The following is a 23,407-nucleotide window of genomic DNA, read 5'->3' as shown; positions in this document are numbered from 1 at the left end:
ATGCATAAGCGGAAACGAATAAAGGCTGTTCAAAGAACCCCGTGGTCTAACGTTGTTCCCGCAAACAACGTACTTTCATACCGATAATTGTCAATTTCAGAAACACCTGTGTGAACTTGAATTATTATTTAATATGTAAAACGAAGTAGATGTGGTCAGAAGTGTGATAGGGGGTTGCTTCAACCACAGGACCATGTAACTGAAAATGATAACAAACAAACTAAGAATAACAAACAAACTCGGAGACGAGGCTCGGCCTTTAGCCTAGTCTACGAGTTTTTTGCTTGTTATTTTTAATTATTATTATTTCATATACAGTTTCAATTGGTTCTGTGCTTCAACTGCCCGTGCTAAAAATAGGCCAAGTACAAAGGTTACTAGAACGCGAGCAAGGTCAAATGTCCAACTGATCCTGCTTCATCATAATGAAACACAAAAATAGCTTCTAGAATACATAAATACTGAGGGTGAGCCAGGAGCTTGCCGAGGAGATTTAAACTTTTATCGACGCATCTTCATATATTTGATATTAAAAGATACATGGACTGAGATTCTATTTATCATTCAAAATAATTCTTCCAACTTACTCATTTTGTTAACAGTATTTAAGATAGCTACACGATAAATCTCAAAGGACAATGAAGAACGAAGCGTGGTGTATTTCACGATAAAACATTGTTCTATCATGACGTCATTTCTGGAGAAAAGGCGTACATGATTACGTCATATATTGGACGACGTTATTTTTTAGAGGGGAGTTGTTCCCCATAAATGTAGCAGGACAACGTAGATAAACGCGTAGTGAGAGAAAAGGTACAGATAATCGACGTGATGATTGTGAGAATATGCGGGAAATGCCCACATGTGCATATGAAATGACTTGTCCGACCTTGCCGAGGTCGGATTCTATTGAGGGAGTCATCATTATTTAAATACGGGCAGAGACCATATAATAGATCTATATGGTCTCTGATACGGGTAACTATTTTCAAAGCTTGTAATTTTATCATCGGCTGTATATAATGTTGTTATCTCATATAGGAAATAAACGACTCGTAGTCGTTGTTTATCGTACAATAAAACACTGCGCCCCACATGGCGTTTTCTCCCTGCAGTGTTTTATTGTACGATAAACAACTCCCACGGGTCGTTTATTTCTTAAATAATGTCTTGAGTGTAAAAATGTTCAGCTGATCAGCTTCAGTGGCAGGGATATTCAGATAAGTGATGTCAATTGATTGTGACGTCATGGTAACAATGACGTCACACTCGTCTGCAAACCATTGTGATCCAATTTCATTATAGCTATACCTCCAGTGGATAGAAGCCAGTTTTGGATGATAAATAGAGATTATTAAACGAGCATGTGTGCCATATCGATGTTACGAAACGAGTTTCAGAATTCTTGTATTTCCTGAGCGAGAGCGAGGATAATATACGAATTCTAACACGTATGGCACACATTTTTATTTTATTAGCCATCCTTTTGAGGTCATTTCGACCTTACGTCACAATAAAATTCGAATGCCGTCGACAACGTCGTCCAAGAAACCATATAATAATATCTATTATTACCCACGTGGTGAAGATAGAGGTGTTAAGATACTAAATCCGTACGTCACACGTGTGTCGTACAAGGTTGAACTTGTTTTATTCGTTTTGATTGTTTAACCGTGACCTCTGTCACACCAGGACTACTTTTTTCATTCATAAAAACTCGTGAGACGTCATTCATTTTGCAACTACAAGACAGAACTGAAGAAATTAATAATGAGAACGAAAGATATTTACAAACACTTTATTAAACCAAACAAAATAGTCACACGCATCAAATTCGGTTTGCATTCTATATAAGCTATGCATAGAGCTTCTACAGACATTACATATAATTGAGTTATATCCATTTTACGACTACCGATCAATAGAACAAGGGTCCCCCATGAGCGTGACGCACCCGACCACTTTCGCAATTTTCAATTGGATTTTACGTAAAAGGATAAGCGTGGTGAAATGAAGTCTGTTTAACTATCCGGACAGATATCTAGACATACTTGGGATGATCTGGTTGTGCCATCAGTGTCCTCTCCGAAGCGTATTTTGTGGCGCTATTTCGGGAGGTGTTGTTCATGAATGAACGTACACGACTGTACGACCAGATACAAATCTTTCGAAAAATCCGTGGAAGTGTGCCTGACTTCTGATTTTGTGGCCCCAAACATCCCAAATGTGAACAATAACATTCCCTATCTCTAGCGTAAAAAGCTGTGAGTAGACCACGGTTGTCTTTTCTTATTCCGGTGGTGACCTTGCCCTTCGATCGTTCAAAGCTGTCACTGACATGCAAGCAGACTTGAGTTTGTTGATTTTCACGTCTTCAGTATAGTGTGGTACAGTTAACATGAATGTCTTTGGCGAACACTCTGATTTCCCACTTCCAAAATGGTACGAACATGATATAAATTCAGCTGATAGACCAAGGAAACCGAATCATTTTGATTGCACAGACGGGACACTGGCAGTGCGAGTGACCGACTGTTGGTCCGATATTCAAAGCGCGGCGCTTATGTGACTTTTCAAATTTTGGGTGTCCTTCGTACTAACAACATTGCCGCTTGAATTACCATAAGTTGAAGAATTTCTCCCACAAAGATCTTGAGCGTCGGTGCTGTTTTCTTTGCAAACACAACTGCAGGCGCATGTTGTTATGCATATGCATAGAAATGTCAACAATGCCCATATTTGGGCATATATCAATATTCCTACGCACCCGATTTTGCAACCGGTTTCAGTTTGGTCTGTCAACAAACGAAAGTTGTAATGTATTTACACTTACATATAGATCTATATATTTAACGTCGGTAATAAATAAAATACCACACTCATTCATCGTTAGATACCATTTTGACGAAACTCGTGAACTTTCTATGGTATCTAACGAGAATGAGTGTAGTATTCTCTATTTATATGGTCTCTGATCGTCCGGATGACGCACACAATACACTGGTGCGCGTGAAGTGATATTTGCACAAATACACATACGATGATGATGAACTCGGCTATTTCTAACCCAACGGGTAAAAAATAGAGGATATTTCATGTGTCGAGTGAAATACCATGTTCCTCTCATCGAGTGACGGGGGAAAGAATGACTTTTAACGAGTGGAGTGAAAATATCTCTTTTTCCCCGTCACGAGATGAGAGAAACATGATATTTCACTCGACATATGGAATATCCTATTTATTATATACTTTTTGTGTATTTTCTGACGGATTTCTTTTGTTTCGTTACAAATGAACATTTTGGAAACGTAAATTCTCCCTACCTAACACGCAGGGACGTTTCACCATCCCTTTTAATTGCGACTTAAAAAGTAGTTCCGATTTCGCAAAATCTTAAAAAATATCAACAAAAGTCTCAAAAAATATTTATGGTCACGAAAATTCTTTATCATACATTTCGATATGATTCGATATACAAAATCAACTCCAAAAAATGTTCTTGAAAACTACGAGACCGTTGTTTGAAGCGCAGGAACAATACGCTGGTCAAGTAACAAAATTGGCGCTTAGCGAAACGAACAGTCTCAATTGACAATTTGAATGAGACATTTACAGTTTGTAACGAAACATTTTCGAGAGAATAACAAACGGCAAGAAATATATTTACTCCATAAATGATCATCTGTCATTATTTTACCTTGTCAGTGTGGAACTAATGTGAAAAGGACGTCAACATACTTTAACAGATTGATGTGTACTGGCTGGACTCTTACGATAAAGGGAGACAATTTGAGGTGAGGTAACTCTTTTATGACAATAGTTCCGTCATAGTGTTACGTTCACTGTAGTGAAATATCAAGTGTTATGTTCACTGCAATGAAGATTCTCAACTTCAGAAAACTCAGTCTTTCACGCTGAAGTACGGTATTCGACGTAATAAGCGCCCACGGCGATATTTGCTAATATATTGGCTAGTGCACAACCCCAATTAGCACCTCTTCTGATTGATCAATGTACACAAGACTTATTTATTCGTGTATGATGCGCACTCGTGTGTTATATGCACCCTTAATTATGGGCAGTTAAATTCTGTCTTATGTAAACATTTCAGGCTGACAGCACAAACCACGAAATTTACGATCTTTCAACTCTGTTTTTTTCCCACCAAAATACTTTTCTAATAAGAGCCCCCTATTTCTAATTATGAGAGCGCCCTGGTCGCTTATTACGTGGAAATAAATATATGTATATAATAAACTGAAGTACGAATCAATCCCTCAGGTCCAGTTTGCGCATAATGTTTTCAGACTGATAATTGGTCTCTATCCCCTGGCTTTTGAGGGGACAACAAACATGGAGCTCAAAACCTGAGACTGAAAATCCTCAACAATGAGGAATCTCATCTGGTACCCCTACCATGGTCTGAATCTCCTCGTCTCATCCAACCTGACTCCCGAGAAAGTTTTATTTGTGGATTGTGTTTGGCCTGAATTGCAGGCACTCTATCTACACACCCTCCACTGTCCAAAAGTACCAAGGATACAAAATGTTTTCTGGGAAGGTTTTTAATAGCCCTGCAAGTTTTCCATCTGAAAAAATCATCTTACCTGATTTCTCAATGTTTTATAGTTACTGAACAAAACCAATCCTATTTTCATTCATATGCTGTTAGGTGTTGTCATTATATACTTCCAGTCTTTCCACAATGTAGGGTTTTATAACAACCAGCAATAGTCCAGTACGTAATATAGAATGACAGATTTGATCTCTTCTTTAAAAACTCTACAAGTTATTATACTTCATTCCATAAACATTCTGTAAAACTAGGTCAAAACATGAGAATGCTTGACAAAAGAGGCCACTCAACTCGGAAAATGAGCATTTTCAGAATTAAGTTGAGGGGAGGGGGGATTATGTCTCAAAGTCTTTTGGCTGACATCAAACTTTTGAACTGGTCCCGTAATTGTAATCTCTCTATTGCTGAAGCGACATAAAAATTAATTTATGTAAATTAACTGCTGTTTTGTAGGTGGAAGCTGTTTACGGGATAGGAACCTTCTCCCGATCACACCCGTCACATGCTCCAATAGACGATGGTAGCTGGTGTTAGTTAGCTGGTCTCTGTATCTTAGTGTCCTCATGTAAATGTCGTCACAAATTTCTGCCAAGCCCAGGTCATGCACTCACAAAGACGTGGTCGGTGTCTTTAATGATATTTATCCAAGAGTCATGATCAGCTGGTGATGGAGGGAAGCAATACCCTGACTGTTTTACCCATTTTACGGCTCTCGCATAACCAGGGAAATCATTTATTAATTGATAGTAATGACAAAACGCCCTTACGACAAGCATGGGTTACTGAAGACTAATTCTAATCCTTGTTATAATGGAGATTAACGCCCTGATTAGTAAGTTTTGATTTAACAGTTCAATATGGACATTGCATAAATTTGACTAGTGCAGTGTTGAGGTTCCTATTATCCACAACCCTTCCCAAATGTTTATTGTCTCTACTATATAGACATCCTATTTTATTGTTGTACAGTTTGTTAGGGAGTGAGTGAGTGATTGGGTTTAACGCCGCTTTTAACATTATTCCAGTTATATCACGGCGTGTCAGCTTAATGTGGGAGGAAAGCCCGAAGTGATGCAGGTCTAAGACGTTTACCACTTCGGTGAAACCCACGGGCACGGGTACGGTGCTGACAAACCTAGAAACATAATTAGGACGAACCGGGATTCAAACCCACAATCATAGGTTTCTGGCGTTCCCAAGGGACGCAACTCTGCACAGCGAAACGCGGCGCCTTAGGCGACTGGGCCACCCGCGGGCCCCCCCTCCCCCCCCCCTCCCCCCCCCCCCAGTTTGTTAGGAAAAAACACAAATGGTTCACTATTTTAACTTTGATATCCTCACCTGGTTGTCTAAAAATAACATGTTTTACGCGATCATCCCCTGCTTCTCTCAAATGTACCAATAAATTTACTTTTAGTTGTTAAAGCACAAATTTTGCGGGCGTAACCACTGTATCTTGTAGGCACATTCACGCTTGTTTGTGGCAAATTAATAGAAGCGCTCATAAAATATTGTATATCTGTGTACCTGCATCCTCCATATTTCCAGGGCGGACATTTAGGTGGGGGGCATGCGTGGCAGATTCGCTGTGCGTCCCCTGGGCACGACAGAAACCTATGATTGTGGGTTCGAATCCAGGTTCGCCCTGATTATGTTTCTAGGTTTGTCAGCACCATACCCGTGCTCGTGGGTTTCACCAAAGTGGTAACATCTGAGACCTGCATCACTTTCCTCCCACATTAAGTTGACACGCCATGATATAACTGGAATAATGTTAAAAGCAGTGTTAAATCCCAACTCTCACTCACTCACTCACACACACACACACATACACACACACACACACACACACACACACACACACACACACACACAGGTGAACCTGCAGGCCTGTCTCCTATACGATACTATGATGTAAATGTGCTTGCAACTTACCGTAAGTCAATCTTTCCCGCACTCATACACAGATATCACACAATGAACTGTTGGCAAGAAATGTGGGAACAGCATTAATTATTTTTTCCAAAGTTGAGAATTGTGTAAGTTCTTATGTCCTACAATTCAAAAGTACTCATTGAATCAAAACATGTTTTGCAAATTTGTTACCATTTGGGTTGTGGTAGAAATAGGTTATTAGATATTTGGCTCTTAAATCATTATGCACTGGACATACACATAAAAAGTGATATTCATCTTCAATACAATCAGTTTTACAAATGCTACAAAGTACTTATGATAGACATGGCACTAAGTTTACTCCCATACTTTAACATTGACATATGATAAACATGGCACTAAGTTTACTCCCATACTTTAACATTGACTTATGATGGACATGGCACTAGGTTTACTCCCATACTTTAACAATGACTTATGATAGACATGGCACTAAGTTGACTCCCATACTTTAACACTGACTTATGATGGACATGGCACTAAGTTTACTCCCATACTTTATCATTGACTTATGATAGAACTGGCACTAAGTTTACTCCCATACTTTAACACTGACTTATGATAGACACAGCACTAAGTTTACTCCCATACTTTAACATTGACTTATGATAGACATGGCACTAGGTTTACTCCCCTACTTTAACATTGACTTATGATAGACGTGGCACTAAGTTTACTCTCATACTTTAACAATGACTTATGATAGATGTGGCACTAAGTTTACTCCCATACTTTAACACTGACTTATGATGGACATGGCACTAAGTTTACTCCCATACTTTATCATTGACTTATGATAGACATGGCACTAAGTTTACTCCCATACTTTAACACTGACTTACGATGGACATGGCACTAAGTTTACTCCCATACTTTGATATTGACTTATGATAGACATGGCACTAAATTAACTCCCATACTTTATCATTGACTTATGATAGACATGGCACTAAGTTTACTCCCATACTTTAACATTGACTTATGATAGACATGGCACTAAGTTTACTCCCATACTTTAACATTGACTTATGATAGACATGGCACTAGGTTTACTCCCATACTTTAACATTGACTTATGATAGACACAGCACTAAGTTTACTCCCATACTTTAACACTGACTTATGATGGACATGGCACTAAGTTTACTCCCTTACTTTAACATTGACTTATGATAGACATGGCACTAAGTTTACTCCCATACTTTAACACTGACTTATGATGGACATGGCACTAAGTTTACTCCCATACTTTAACATTAACTTATGATAGACGTGGCACTAAGTTTACTCCCATACTTTAACAATGACTTATGATAGACATGGCACTAAGTTTACTCCCATGCTTTAACACTGACTTATGATGGACATGGCACTAAGTTTACTCCCATACTTTAACATTGACTTATGATAGACGTGGCACTAAGTTTACTCCCATACTTTATCATTGACTTATGATAGACATGGCACTAAGTTTACTCCCATACTTTAACATTGACTTATGATAGACATGGCACTAAGTTTACTCCCATACTTTAACATTGACTTATGATAGACATGGCACTAGGTTTACTCCCATACTTTAACATTGACTTATGATAGACACAGCACTAAGTTTACTCCCATACTTTAACACTGACTTATGATAGACACAGCACTAAGTTTACTCCCATACTTTAACACTGACTTATGATAGACATGGCACTAAGTTTACTCCCATACTTTAACATTGACTTATGATATACATGGCACTAGGTTTACTCCCATACTTTAACATTGACTTATGATAGACACAGCACTAAGTTTACTCCCATACTTTAACATTGACTTATGATAGACATGGCACTAAGTTTACTCCCATACTTTAACATTGACTTATGATAGACATGGCACTAGGTTTACTCCCATACTTTAACATTGACTTATGATAGACACAGCACTAAGTTTACTCCCATACTTTAACACTGACTTATGATAGACACAGCACTAAGTTTACTCCCATACTTTAACACTGACTTATGATAGACATGGCACTAAGTTTACTCCCATACTTTAACATTGACTTATGATAGACATGGCACTAGGTTTACTCCCATACTTTAACATTGACTTATGATAGACACAGCACTAAGTTTACTCCCATACTTTAACACTGACTTATGATAGACACAGCACTAAGTTTACTCCCATACTTTAACACTGACTTATGATAGACATGGCACTAAGTTTACTCCCATACTTTAACATTGACTTATGATAGACATGGCACTAAGTTTACTCCCATACTTTAACATTAACTTATGATAGACGTGGCACTAAGTTTACTCCCATACTTTAACAATGACTTATGATAGACATGGCACTAAGTTTACTCCCATGCTTTAACATTGACTTATGATAGATGTGGCACTAAGTTTACTCTCCTACTTTAACACTGACTTATGATGGAATGGCACTAAGTTTACTCCCATACTTTAACATTGACTTATGATAGATGTGGCACTAAGTTTACTCTCCTACTTTAACACTGACTTATGATGACATGGCACTAAGTTTACTCCCATACTTTATCATTGACTTATGATAGACGTGGCACTAAGTTTACTCCCATACTTTATCATTGACTTATGATAGACGTGGCACTAAGTTTACTCCCATACTTTAACATTGACTTATGATAGACATGGCACTAAGTTTACTCCCATACTTTAACACTGACTTATGATAGAACTGGCACTAAGTTTACTCCCCTACTTTAACATTGACTTATGATGGACATGGCACTAAGTTTACTCCCATACTTTATCATTGACTTATGATAGACGTGGCACTAAGTTTACTCCCATACTTTAACATTGACTTATGATAGACATGGCACTAAGTTTACTCCCATACTTTAACATTGACTTTTATACATTTGCTTTTGATGGAAGCAGCACTAAATTTGCTTCTTGGAATGGACCTATTAAACATCAGCCGAATAACCAGTGTATTTAACATGTTTAATGCTTTAGTTATAACTTCATTTTTTATAAATCAATTTAGTTGTTCTTCACTGCAAAAAAACACAAACATTTTCATTGAAAGGTCATTTGATAAAATTATTGTAATCTCTTCTATTTTGGATCTCCTCCCTGTATTGTGTTGCTAAAACACTTCCTTTCCAGTGGTGCAAACGTAATAAGCAGCGGAAGTTTTTCATCTCATAATTTTTCTAACCTTTCCACCAATGAATAATTAAAACAGTTTAAGAGATTTAGAAGAAAGCAACCACATTTTATTGCAGTAATTACAACGTACAACTCATTTTTGTTTGAGCACGCAAATTTCCCATTATTACAAAAATCAATTTTATTGATCCCAATAATTCGCCATGGATAGAACTCAATAATGTAAACTGAAGAACCAGTTTCCCTTCAGAGCTACCCAGAAGGGCTGCCGCATGGCGGAGACAGGTTATTTATTGTGGTTATTTCATCACCAACGCGGAAAGAGCAAAATCAATGACTGTGATTTATGTTGTGTTGGGGGCAGGGTAACAAAAGCTTAATGAACTGGTGTTTATGTCGTTAGGGAGATCAGGTGTTTCCACAGAAAGCGGATTACAAGAAATTAAATTAATTAGTGTTGGCTGGAAGATTATGCACAACAGTTGCTTCAGGTAGGGTAGGAAATTATCCTGTTTACCTGTGAAAATGACAAGTTTTATAATTATCCAACTTCTTGTTCAATGAAATCTACATATTTTCAAAGTCGTCAATTTCATTTTGAAGACATTTTGATGATTATGAATGATTCATGTTTCAAACAACTTTCTATTGATGTAATTCTGTTGGATTCTTGTATAAAGAGATTTCAGTTATAAAGTGTAAGGAATTAACTGTTTCTATTAAATTCTAAAAAAAACAAGATGGAGGTTCCGTGTTCTTGAAATGTCAGTCAGTTGGCAAAATGCACTAAGGTAGATGGAAGAAAAAGTTATCCAGACCAAATAATTGATGCCGTAGGAAATTGCTCTCTGAATGTCTAAAGAAGAAATTAAGGGTAGTTGGAAGATGTGTAGTACAGGTGTTGTGATGAAGCAGACTGATGGATGGAATGGTGAGGCGACAGGTGGGACAGGTAGACTGCATCATTGATTGTCAGGTGAGTGGACATTTTTGATTGAGGAAAAGTAATTTGAGAAGAGGTGATATTTTACCGTTAAATATTTTTACTCCTTTGATAGTCATGTACATTCCTTTTGGTTCTTAACTATTCATTCATCGTTGAAATTAAATATGATTTGTTTGTGATTTCATAGTTTGAATTTTAGCTTGAATTTTGTTTTTAATTAAGTTATGGGTTTCATAGCCAAATTGGAGACCTCATGGCTGGGATAAGACAATATAGAAAGCTTCAGATGCCAAGTAAGTACATGATTCATGGTAATACAATACAGAGCTACAGATAAGCAGCGTATTTGCATAAAATACCTCCCCCCCCCCCCAAAAAAAAATATTCAAAACCCAATTACTTTCAATTAACTTCCATACAGAAATGCATGCATTTAATGAAAAACTCAAATGTATAAAAACAGCACTCATAAATACCCAATGAAGCTTTTTCAGCATGCGAACAAAGGAGCTAATTTCCAAAACACAATTACCAGCTTATTTAGTTTCCGAGTGAAGCCTATATATTTAGAACAGTCATATACATCTAAAACATTATTTCATTTTTTATTTTAAATCTTAAAACATTGTAAAATGTTCACTAGTTTTGGAAAAAACACAGAGTGATGAATAGATGAGTGAAAAAATGAAAAATGTAATAACCCAATTAAAATAGAAACCCAAGAGTAACAACTCAATTGCTCAAAAAGTTATCTGGAGCTCTGACAATAATCAATATTTATTTTATACTCTTTTTTTATAGTATAAACCTATTTTCACACATCAGCCTTTGTAAGGTGGTAAAGTCTTTGTAACCTGATTGGCAAAAGCGTGAGTGAGTGAGTATGGTTTTCCCCGCTATTAGCAATATTACAGCAATATCAGGTCGGGGGACACCGGAAAATGGGCTTGACACATTGTACCCATGTAGGGAATCGGACCTGAGTCTTCGGAGTGATGAACCAATGCTTTAACCTCTAGTCTGCCCCACTGCCCCGACGGGCAAAAGAAAGCATACACCTATGTTTGATGGTGGATGAAAATAAAACAAACAAGAATTGGTTATTCCATGGTGATGTATTTGGTATGAGTATCATAGGCGATATTACATGCGTGATAACAATGAGTATCTCACAATAGGTGACATGGCCTCTCCAGGATCATGGGGGTTGTAATTTGACACAGAACACAGTAACGAGTAGAGTGAAGCAGGTTGTGCACTTTCTTTTGCCCATCAGTTGGTTTTTTTAAATTTGATATTTGTTATTACGACACCTATACCAACGCTACCAAACATTATGTGGGTGAGTTGAATGTTACCTAACAGTGTAACAGTATTCCAGTTATATCATGGCATGTCAGCTTATTGTGTCATGTTGTTTAACGCTGTACTCAGCAATATTCCAGCTATATGACGGAGGTCTGTAAATAATCAAGTCTGAACCAGACAATCCAGTGATTGACATCATGAGAATACGATGACATGCATCAACCAAGTCAGCGAGCCTGACCCCCTGATCCTGTTAGTCGCCTCTTACGACAAGCATAGTCACCTTTTACGGAAAGCATGGGTTGCTGAAGACCTATTCTACCCCGGACCTTCACTGTCAGAGTAAATTGGATTTCGATATATTGGGTCCTGCTGCCTAAGGGACTGAACTCTTGCACCGTTTCAAATTGCGGCGCCTTAGGTAGGGTAGGGGGGCTTGGGTTTTGTGTGGAGATACTGGATATTTTTCAGTTGCAGCTGCAAAACCAGATGTTTTTACAATTGAAACCTGCGAGACTATATTTTATTTTTTTAATTAAAATCTTGCAACAATGTATTTTCATCTTCCAAAGGCAAGGATTTCACTGACTATAAAAGTCCAGTTCCCACCCTTGTCAAACTAAGCTGGAATTCCGGAGTTACAATTTGGCTTCACATCCGGTTTGTAAACAACATGGATTTCAATGTGTAGATTTCATATATTTTGCAAATATTTTCATGTTTTTAATGTAGGTGCTCAAGTTATTTGATGCATTTTGCGAGGTAGGACCCGTTTTATTACATTATTGACTTTGATTATCAATCAGATCCTGTTGACTGGGCGCTGCCATTTTGTTTGAAGCAAATGCAAGTGATATGAGTGATGGAATCTGATTGGTCGATAGTGGGGACATAACTTGTAATAGCCACTAGTTGAGCTATGATTGAGCCATGAATTCCCAGCCTAACAAGGCTGGTAACTGAACTTTTGTAGTCAGTTAATGCCCTTGCCTCAGGAAGATTTATACTTTTTGTGCCAGACAATTTCATTTTTTTTCAAGAGACTTTTTTTTTCAAGAATTTTCTGCAACAATATATTTTTTTCGATAAGATCCCAGCCCGAATAATTGATCCAGTGCAGTAGGGTGTGTCCCTGATAAAATTCCCCAGTCAATCCTTTACAGAGACACAGTCTCTGATTCTAGTTGTAGTAAGGGGTGCCCTTGATATAATGCCACATTCAATACTTTACAGGGCGACAATGTCTGACCCTACTTGCAGTAAGGGGTGCCCTCAATATAATGCTACATTCCATCCTTTACAGGGACAGAATGTCTGACCCAACTCGCAGTAAGGGGTGCCCTGAATGTAATGCCACATTCAATCCTTTACAGGGACACAATGTCTGACCCTACTCACAGTAAGGGGTGCCCTCAATATAATGCCACACTCCATCCTTTACAGGGACACAATGTCTGACCCTACTCACAGTAAGGGGTGCCCTCGATATAATGCCACATTCAATCCTTTACAGGGAGACAATGTCTGATCCTAGTCGCAGTAAGGGGTGCCCTCGATGTAATGCCAGCTCCAAAGTGTGGGGGAGGAAGAGATTGGTTCTCGAAAAGCCAAATGCTGAGAAAGTCCTCATCAAACAACTGGAAGCATCTGTGGCCGATGGGTAAGCAATTTTTATGTCAAATAGTAACTTGGTTTTTGTGCTTTGAACAAGATATTCAGACTGAGTATCATAACCAGGGAGACTATGACAGTCCCAGACGAATTCTACAGTAAAATTATAAAAATTCTGTGGTAACATTACCGAAATTCTGCAGCTAAAATTACACAATTCTGCTGTAAAAACATACTTTTTTCCCCCTAAAAACTTAATACAAACTCATTTTCTTCGTCAATAATTTAATTTCTTGCATTTACACATTTCAAGACATAAAATTATGCAAATAGATATGCATGATGTCACTGATATCTATTCATGGTTAGATGTAAACATAGTTTATATCGTCATAATACCACAAGAGAGTTTAAGAGTGAGAATTATTTATTTCAAATTTTATTTTATTGTGATAAATATTTGGTATCTTTGTATAAAAGAGTACAAAATTTGATAATAAGCCTGAACATCATGAAAATAAGTGTATTGCTGGATAAAAAAAAGGGAAATACTGTGATTTTTCTGCAATTCTGCGGTAAGTTACATTTTCTGCAAATCTTTCTGCAATCATGGAATCGTAGAATTTGTCTGGGGCTGCTTTGGGAATCAACCTGTGACACTGAATCCTGGCATAGCTAATGGACACAACTCTGGTCGGAAGAGTATCAGGAGGGCAGTACTTTAAGCCAAAACGGCATGTAACATCCTAGCATGAATAAATGTCCACTGTCGGGCTGAAAAAGTCCAAATTTATTACCCGGGGACCCGTATTGACCCGCCATTACCTGACTCTACCCATGAAGATCCAGGGTAGAAAAGGTCTTCAGCAACCCATGCTTGCAGTAAATGACAACTATGCTTGTCGTGAGAGGCAACTAACGGAATCGGGTGGTCAGACTGGCTGACTTGGTTGATGCACGTCATCGTATCCCAATTGCGTGGATCGATGCTCATGATATTAATCACTGGATTGTCTGGTCCTGACTCGATTATTTACAGACCGCTGTCATATAGCTGGAATATTGCTGAGTGCGACAAACCAACCTGAATCAACCAGGGTATCTGCTGTAAATCACAAGAGTTGAGTACAAAATGCCCAATTGAGCCTGAATAAAATTATTTAGAGACACATAGGAAAAGGGTCTGATCATGCTTACACTGAAGTTGACTGAGGCTTTGTCTTGACTCACACATATACAAGTTAGAAGGAATGTGTGCATAGTCAGAAGGAAATGCAAACATGTTTTTAATAGTTTTAGTTTTATTTTCATTAAACAATATATCACATGACTAACCTGTGGGTACCCAGGTCCTACTCAGGACCCACCTGACTGAGTACCCTAGAGTTGATATAAACACCTAGAGTACCCTAGAGTTAATATATACACCTATAGTGCCCTAGAGTTGATATATACACCTAGAGTACCCTAGAGTTAATATATACACCTATAGTGCCCTAGAGTTGATATATACACCTAGAGTACCCTAGATTTAATATATACACCTAGAGTGCCCTAGAGTTGATATATACACCTAGAGTACCCTAGAGTTAATATATCACATGACTAACCACGGGTCCGGGTAGTCCTGTGGGTACCCAGGTCCTACTCAGGACCCACCTGACCGAGTACCCATCTCTGCCCTAGTAGAGATGTGTTATGATCGTCACAAATAGATAACATAAGGCAATACAGTCAAGTCTCATTAATCCAACACTTGTTAATCCGACAATCCACATTATCCGACACTAATGATGGGAACTGATTAAATCAGTGCTATTTAAACCTGTTAATCCAACATTCTCTCACTCTGACTCTGACACACCTAATTTGCAATGAATTACCAAAATCACTCATTAATCAGTCTCGTTAATCCGACACAGTGATCAGCGTACTTCGTAGAATATGCTTTTTAAAGTATTTTGAATCAGTCATACAGTCCATAACAGTAGTTTTGTGTTCAGCTTCAGAAGACATATTCCACTAACAATGTAACATAACAAGAGGAATATTTCATTTTTCATTTTTTTATAACGTGTTTGTGTCATTATCTAGCATGTAGTTGTCTGATTTTCAATCATGAATGTTGATACTACTAAATTTCCGTTATCCGATAATCATGTTAATCTGACATAATCATATGCAACCAGCCATGTCGGATTAACAGGACTTGAAAATACTTGGTCTGTTTAACTTTTCATTGATTCAGAAGATCTTATTAAATGTGAAATGATAAAAATATTATATTGACAAATCTGGGACTAAGCCATAGATGTAGTATAGGGTCAGAAGGTCGCCAACACTTAACGTCGGATTAGTTCAACAATCACAGAATAAGCACAACCATTCAGAATAATGGAATGTGCTTGTGTGACACTAACTTGCTGTTTTACATACACACAGCTCAGCAACAAATAGAACTGCTATAGCCCAGGTGTCTATCAGCCACATAAACATCAATGTTCCTTGTATGGGGTTTTCAGTAAACAGCCCCTTGCTAAGTGGGCAATTCAGGCTTGTCTGTTATCTGACAGAGAAAGGGAAATGTTTTGTTTGTTGGAGAGTCTAGATGGTACATAATTGAAGTGTGTTGACTGGCTATTTGATCTCGTCCTGAGGCTCCCCAGGTAGGGGAATGGTGTGTGAGATTTTCATTATGGTTTTATACAGCATTTGTGTGCATATTAAAGGAAGCCATCAAGCGATACCCAAAGGCTGGAAGACATAGAGTAACATGTGACCCAGATGTGTCATCATGAATTCATTTTCTGCGTACATCATGACTAGTTAGGTTTTGTTGGTAGAAAAACCTGTGATGCTTATATAGCACGAGGGGTGGTGGGATAGCCTAAAACCATACTCACTCACCCTATAGCACTTTAAGCCTTAATTGTTGTGGGATAAGCAGCAAATGAAATGAGTGCTTGATGGTTATCTTTGATACAAAATATGTATCAGTCTGTCGATCAAACTTAATGTTTTAATGAGATCAGATAACAATTGAAATATTTTTATTAAACTATTCACATACTAAAACAATTGTATTATGGTTTTTCCAGTGTTATATTTTGTTTTCCTCCATTCAAACTATTTAATGTAACTACATGTATACTATGTAATAATACTCTTTGATGATGATGATGATGATGATGATGATGACCAGTGGGCATTTCAGTTGCATTCTCATCTCCCTGGGGAGTATACAAAATGCATAAATTTGTATATTTTGAAAGGATTTGATGGCATTTGCTGAATATTAATTCTACCATTATTTTTTTCTACTGGCAATGAGCCAAAGGTATTCTGTATTTTTTATAAGAATATTGATGTGTCATTGAAATTTCTAAAGAATTTTTATTGGGGGATCAACTTTTCACAATAAAATTCTCAAATCACCTAGATCATATTTCTGACCCAGCCGTCATTGCTTTCCCCAGATTCTGATATTTCAGGAAGATAACGTTTAAGTCTCCCGATCCGTCCCTGAATGTTATCTCAGGTTTATTAAGTTTCGATTACAGGTGAGCAACATGGCGGACAGCCATTAGGCAAACAGTGTGCAGGAGGAGCATGTGTTGAGAGTGGCTGGGTGCATAGGATTAACTTTGATTGACAGACTGTTTGGGAGGAACGGTGGAAGAGGTTGTTGTTTAATCTAATTGTTGATGACTGGTTTGTGGGAATGGTGTAGAGTCTCATGGTGGTGTTGGGATGGATGTTGAAGAGTAAGTAGAAGCTTTTTTTGTAGAAGGTGCATATTTTATGTTATTGTTAAAACTCTACTTTGGTAAAAAGTGTAAAAGCTCAAGGGGCAGTGTTTTTTTCATGTGAAAAAGATCATATTAAAAACCTGTTTATGAAATTCAAAGGTAAAACCTAGGTCTTACAATTCAAATTTTAAAACTTCCAGCAGGTGTCACTTGAAAGTAGTACCTCTCACAAGGTGTCTATGAGATAGCAGAGACCATATAATAGATTATATTATATGGTCTCTGGAGATAGTAAGACATCTACAATACAGTAGGCAAAAGTGGCGTTTGGTTTACAAAGGCTAGTGATCACATGCACACAGTTATCCCGTTTTGAACACAATTATCCTGTGTATTATCCTTGTGTATTTTTACATATCCAGTTTAAGACAGCATGTAGTGACCACTTCATTCATTCATTCATTCATTCATTCATTCATTCATTCATTCATTCATTCATTCATTCTTACCTAGCCCCATGATGATTCACTGACCCTTTAAATACCATCGGTAATTGTGTGTAAGGACTAGAGAACTATGAAGCTCTTTACAAGCCATTAAATAAATAATGCTCAGTATAGGACATGTACAGTTATGACAACTTAGCATTATATTAAAACAAAGTTACATGAACTTTAATGACAGTTGGATAGACGTAATCATTTTGCTAACACTCCAATAGTTTGAATATGGGTACTAAATCAGCCCATAGTCTTCCTTGAAAGGTTCCCCTCCCATTGTTAAACAAGAGCGGTCACCCTCCCATAGTATAGCATAGTATAGTGAATATCACTTGAAGATTAGTTTGAGGCATTAACTTGATTGAACTTTGTTTTAAGTAGGAGAAAGTCCTCAATCTTGCGATTATTTTTGCATGTGAAGCTTGTTTGCGGCCTTTCCTATACTGAATGAGTATTGAAGGCTTGGGATCACATAGACGTGACTAGCCTTTCCAATAACTTTCCTAATCTCTAAATAAGATATTAATGTTGTATATTTGACTTGGTTATGAGAGCTAGTCCTTGATGACAATTATTTTCTCTCCTGTGGCGACTGAATTAGAATTGGTGCCAAGCAACTGTTTGGAGCTTGGCGACTTGGTTGATTGCATGTAATTTTTCCCAATGGTGGTCATCATGTCACCATTTTGTCTACTCCAGACTTGATTGTTTACAGGCTGTCATCATATAGCGCGAATAAATGCTGAGTGTGGCAAACACACACTCGCACACACACACATGCACACACACACACACATGCACACGCTCGCACACATGCAGGCATGCACGCACACACACTCCAATTATCTTTCAATTCTTTATGTACCATAAAATATTGTGTATTTGACATGTGATGTGTAAGGCCCATAGGTATTTTGAAGGAGTCGATTATACTGCTGGCCTGTTGGCCCGTGGCCTGTTGGCCCGTGGCCTGTTATAATTATGAAAGGCTTGCTGAAATGTAAAGTTGATGGCCCGTCTGGCTCGTCAAAATTTCATACCTGCTCTGTGTAATTATTTTGAATTGACAATACTCATGAATCATGTAATTTTTTTATGAGAAAATATGTAGGGTGGATGAGGTCGTGTGAATGGTTATCTCACAGATGATCTCGGTAGAATGACACATACTGGCAGCCATTTTGTAATGTTTGTACAACAACATGTTTTTTTGCTCATAATATCGCCACGAAATGAGGCAAATGGAAGCCAAGATTTAATCTCAGAGTGTAGGTAATGACGTTTTAGAGGTGGAGTTCTAAAATGTTCTGAGGCCCCCTGGGTAACTCAGTCATAGCCACCAACATTTACTTTCGTTAGTTGGATAAGGGCCAGTACCCGGGGAACCTTTGAAAGGAGCAAGCCCTGCTGGCTGCATTTTGTATATGTTATATCTACCCCTGTTGTTTTGTCATGAAGGCTTGTCCCCTCTTAGAAACAACTATCTCTTCCCTCCTATAGAAATATGAAGCCGCTTTCTCATTATTGCTTGATTTAACAAGTTATATCACAAAAGGACCTCCAGAAAATTGTTTGATAGGCATTACTTAGAAGTTGACGGATGACAAGATAGACACAATTTTTTATGGATAACAACTTCTTTAATACTGTAAAAGGCGACGTTTCGGTATAGATCCTTATACCGTTGTCAACCAAGACTGAATGAGGGACATAGTGTAGAATATATATAGCAAGTGGATGATAACAATAGAGGATTAACAGTAACAACAAGGGCATACATGAGTGGGATAACATAGGTAGGTGTGACAACAAAGGGATTATGCTATCACAACACGATGGGCAGAAAACACATAGCTAGAAGCCAATAGGGGCATGAAGCCAATAAACAGGTGATTATTGGTTGATGAGTTCATAGTAGGCGGATGGGATGAAATAGCCTTGATCTCTGTTGATTGATGGCTTGTGGCGGCGAATATGGACTGCTTCTGTTAGTTTTCTTTTGGTGAAGTCATGGAGGTTGTTGGCGAGGATTTGGACGTTGTCCCAGTTGATGATGTGATTGGGACAGTTGATGATATGGTCCGAGATGGCTGATTTGCTGTCGGATTTGGTGGTGGAGGTTTTATGCTCTTTGATTCTGGTGTTGATTGGGCGGGATGTTTCACCTACGTAAGATTGCCCACAGTTGCAGTCAATTTTGTAGACTACACCTTTAGCCTCTTGGGGTTTAGATGTGTTCCTGCCGTTGGCTCTTAGCAGGGTGTTGAGGGAGTTGGAGCTGGTGAAGTGGGTGTCGATGTTGGCTTGCTGTTTGAGGAGGCGGCTGATGATGTGGGAGGCTTTTCCTATGAACGGGAGGGCGATGCGGAAGGGCGCTGATTCGGGTTTAAGGGTTACAGGTCTGGGTGTGGGATGGAGTACAGAGGCGATGATTTTGTCGACTAGTTTGGCTGGATAATTGTTGAGGTGGGTGAAGACTTGGCGGAGGTGAGCGATCTCAGGTTTGGGGTCAGCAGAGGAAAGGTTGATGGCACGTTTGGTAAGGGTGGAGATGATGCCAGTCTTGGTTCTAAGAGGGTGGTTTGAGTTGAAGTGGATATACTGGTCGGTGTGGGTGGGCTTCCGGTAGACACTGGTTTGGATTCTGTTAGCTGAGTTTCTACAGACGAGGACATCTAGGAAGGGTAGTTGGTTGTCCTTTTCTGTTTCGATGGTGAACTGTACTCGGGGGTGTTGTTGGTTAAGATGTTGTAGTAGCAGGGTTGGGTCTTGGTCTTGTTTGAGGATGACAAAGGTGTCGTCAACTTTCCTGTACCAGCAAATAGGTTGGATCGGTGATGTTGTGAGGGCTTGCTGTTCGAAGTGGGTCATGTAGATTTCAGTAAGGATAGGAGACAGTGGGGATCCCATGGGTAGGCCGTGTATCTGTTGATAATACTCGTCGCCCCAGGTGAAGTATGTGGTGGAGATACAGACGGTGGTGAGGGCGATGATGGATTCGGTGGTTAGGCTGGTTTCAGGAGGGGTTTCAGTGATGCGACGGCGGAGAATTTGCAGAGTGTCATCTATGGGTACGTTGGTGAAAAGGTCTACAACATCGTAACTGATGATTTGATCTGGATTGGTGATGTTCTTGAGTTTGGAGCAGAAGTCCGTGGAGTCAGAGATGAAGGAGTCGGCTGTTTTTCCTAAGGGGGCAAGGATCCTGGTTAGGTGTTGGGCCGTTTTGTAGAAGACAGTATCTCGGGAGCACACAAGTAGACGGGCTTTAGGAGGGTTCTTGTGGATTTTGATGGTGGCTCTGGCATAGGGTGGCTGGTGGTGGTTGATGGAGAGTTGGTGGTGAAGAGCTTGGGTAATTTCAAAGTTGTCTTTAAGTTGTTTGAGGAGGGTTTTATGTTGGCGGAGGAGTTTGGCGGTTGGGTCCTTCTTGATCTTGGAGTAGGTGGTGGGATCTTGGAGGATGTTGTTCACTAGCTCATGGAAGTGGTCAGTGTCCATGATGACTGTGGCCTTGCCCTTGTCAGCAGGGGCAATCTTGATGGTGTTGTCATCCCGGAGTTGTTTTATGGCTTTTGTCTCAGCTCTGGTGAGGTTGGGGGTTTGTGGTTTGGCTTTGGCAAAATCATCGCCTCTGTACTCCATCCCACACCCAGACCTGTAACCCTTAAACCCGAATCAGCGCCCTTCCGCATCGCCCTCCCGTTCATAGGAAAAGCCTCCCACATCATCAGCCGCCTCCTCAAACAGCAAGCCAACATCGACACCCACTTCACCAGCTCCAACTCCCTCAACACCCTGCTAAGAGCCAACGGCAGGAACACATCTAAACCCCAAGAGGCTAAAGGTGTAGAATACAAAATTGACTGCAACTGTGGGCAATCTTACGTAGGTGAAACATCCCGCCCAATCAACACCAGAATCAAAGAGCATAAAACCTCCACCACCAAATCCGACAGCAAATCAGCCATCTCGGACCATATCATCAACTGTCCCAATCACATCATCAACTGGGACAACGTCCAAATCCTCGCCAACAACCTCCATGACTTCACCAAAAGAAAACTAACAGAAGCAGTCCATATTCGCCGCCACAAGCCATCAATCAACAGAGATCAAGGCTATTTCATCCCATCCGCCTACTATGAACTCATCAACCAATAATCACCTGTTTATTGGCTTCATGCCCCTATTGGCTTCTAGCTATGTGTTTTCTGCCCATCGTGTTGTGATAGCATAATCCCTTTGTTGTCACACCTACCTATGTTATCCCACTCATGTATGCCCTTGTTGTTACTGTTAATCCTCTATTGTTATCATCCACTTGCTATATATATTCTACACTATGTCCCTCATTCAGTCTTGCTTGACAACGGTATAAGGATCTATACCGAAACGTCGCCTTTTACAGTATTAAAGAAGTTGTTATCCATAAAAAATTGTGTCTATCAAGGACCTCCAGGTTGATGATTATTACAGAAATAAAAATATAATTTAATATGATGGCTTTGAAGTTTAAGATTAACTATTATTAAGCATGAGTCACCACTTAACATGACTAGCCCCTACAATAATGTTCTAGCCCTTTATATACTGAACTAGTGAGTGAGTGAGTATTATTTTACGCCACTTTTAGCAATATTTCATCAGTATCAGCAATGGGTTTCACACACTGAACCCAATATTAAAATATTACAATAAATGAGTATGACTTGACTATGAGCTTTGGAACGTTGTTTTCAAGATGGAAAATGAGTTTATCCGAGTGAATATGCTGGATGAAAATGTTCAGGTCATTTCAAGGATAGAATAAATTAGTGGTTAAACCAGCTTGTTAAATTTAACCTTTGGGTTCATGGTGTGGGTATGGCACTTGGAGCTTGAAATGTAGTCAAGGACAGATAAGGCCATTATCAATTAATTAGTAGATTTTCATCCAAACCCACCTCATTACCAAACATCCCTGTGAAGACCGGGGTTGGAATAGATCTTCAGCAACCCATACTTGCAGTAAGAGGCGAAAATGTTTGTTGTAAGAGGCAACTAATAGGATCGGGCGGTCAGGCTCACAGATTTGCTTGATGCATGTCATCGTATCCCAACTGAGTAGATTGATGCTTGTGATGTCAATCTTTGGTTTGTCTGGTCCAGACTTGATTATTTACAGACCGCTGTCGTACAGCTGGAATATTGCTGAGTGCGGCGTTAAACAACACTGCTGGCCTCACTTTGTGTCCCTGTCATGGACTGAATATGACATTTTATCAGGGACACCACTTTGTAGGGCTGGGACGAGTTGAAATTTACTACCCGGATACCTGACCCCCTATTACCCGACCCAACCCGGGTACCCACTCAGTCTCAAGAAATGGGTACAAAATGTCTGATTGGGAATCGTTTTACCGCAGCCCTGGAAACAAATATTCATGTATCAAACATTCAATCTTTATTGGACTCACATCCTATGGCAGTTACCTTGATGCCTTGAACATGTTGAATAATTTGTATGAAAAAAGGTAAATTATAAAAATTTAATGCCTCCAGCATGATATATTATAAAGATATTGATGAAAATCCCAATGTGGCCAAGTGGG

General features: G+C 39.0%; 1 protein-coding gene across 1 annotated transcript in view; it reads left to right on the top strand.

Moving 5' to 3' along the window:
• The first annotated feature begins 10,656 nt into the window (after nucleotides 1–10,656).
• Nucleotides 10,657–23,407, top strand: part of LOC139450786 (calcium-binding and coiled-coil domain-containing protein 1-like) — a 73,179-nt gene continuing 60,428 nt past the window's right edge. Inside the window, exons 1-2 of the mRNA XM_071232624.1 lie at nucleotides 10,657–10,675; nucleotides 13,467–13,613. Coding sequence (XP_071088725.1) covers nucleotides 13,474–13,613 — 140 coding nt within the window. The 5' untranslated portion in view covers nucleotides 10,657–10,675; nucleotides 13,467–13,473. The remainder of the gene's footprint in view (nucleotides 10,676–13,466; nucleotides 13,614–23,407) is intronic.

Source organism: Haliotis cracherodii, unplaced genomic scaffold (genome assembly GCF_022045235.1).
Source record: "Haliotis cracherodii isolate W230 unplaced genomic scaffold, xgHalCrac1.p SCAF_10, whole genome shotgun sequence".
Lineage (NCBI taxonomy): Eukaryota > Metazoa > Mollusca > Gastropoda > Lepetellida > Haliotidae > Haliotis > Haliotis cracherodii.
The sequence above is the reverse complement of the archived record's forward strand: the minus strand, read 5'-3'. Positions and strand labels throughout refer to the sequence as shown.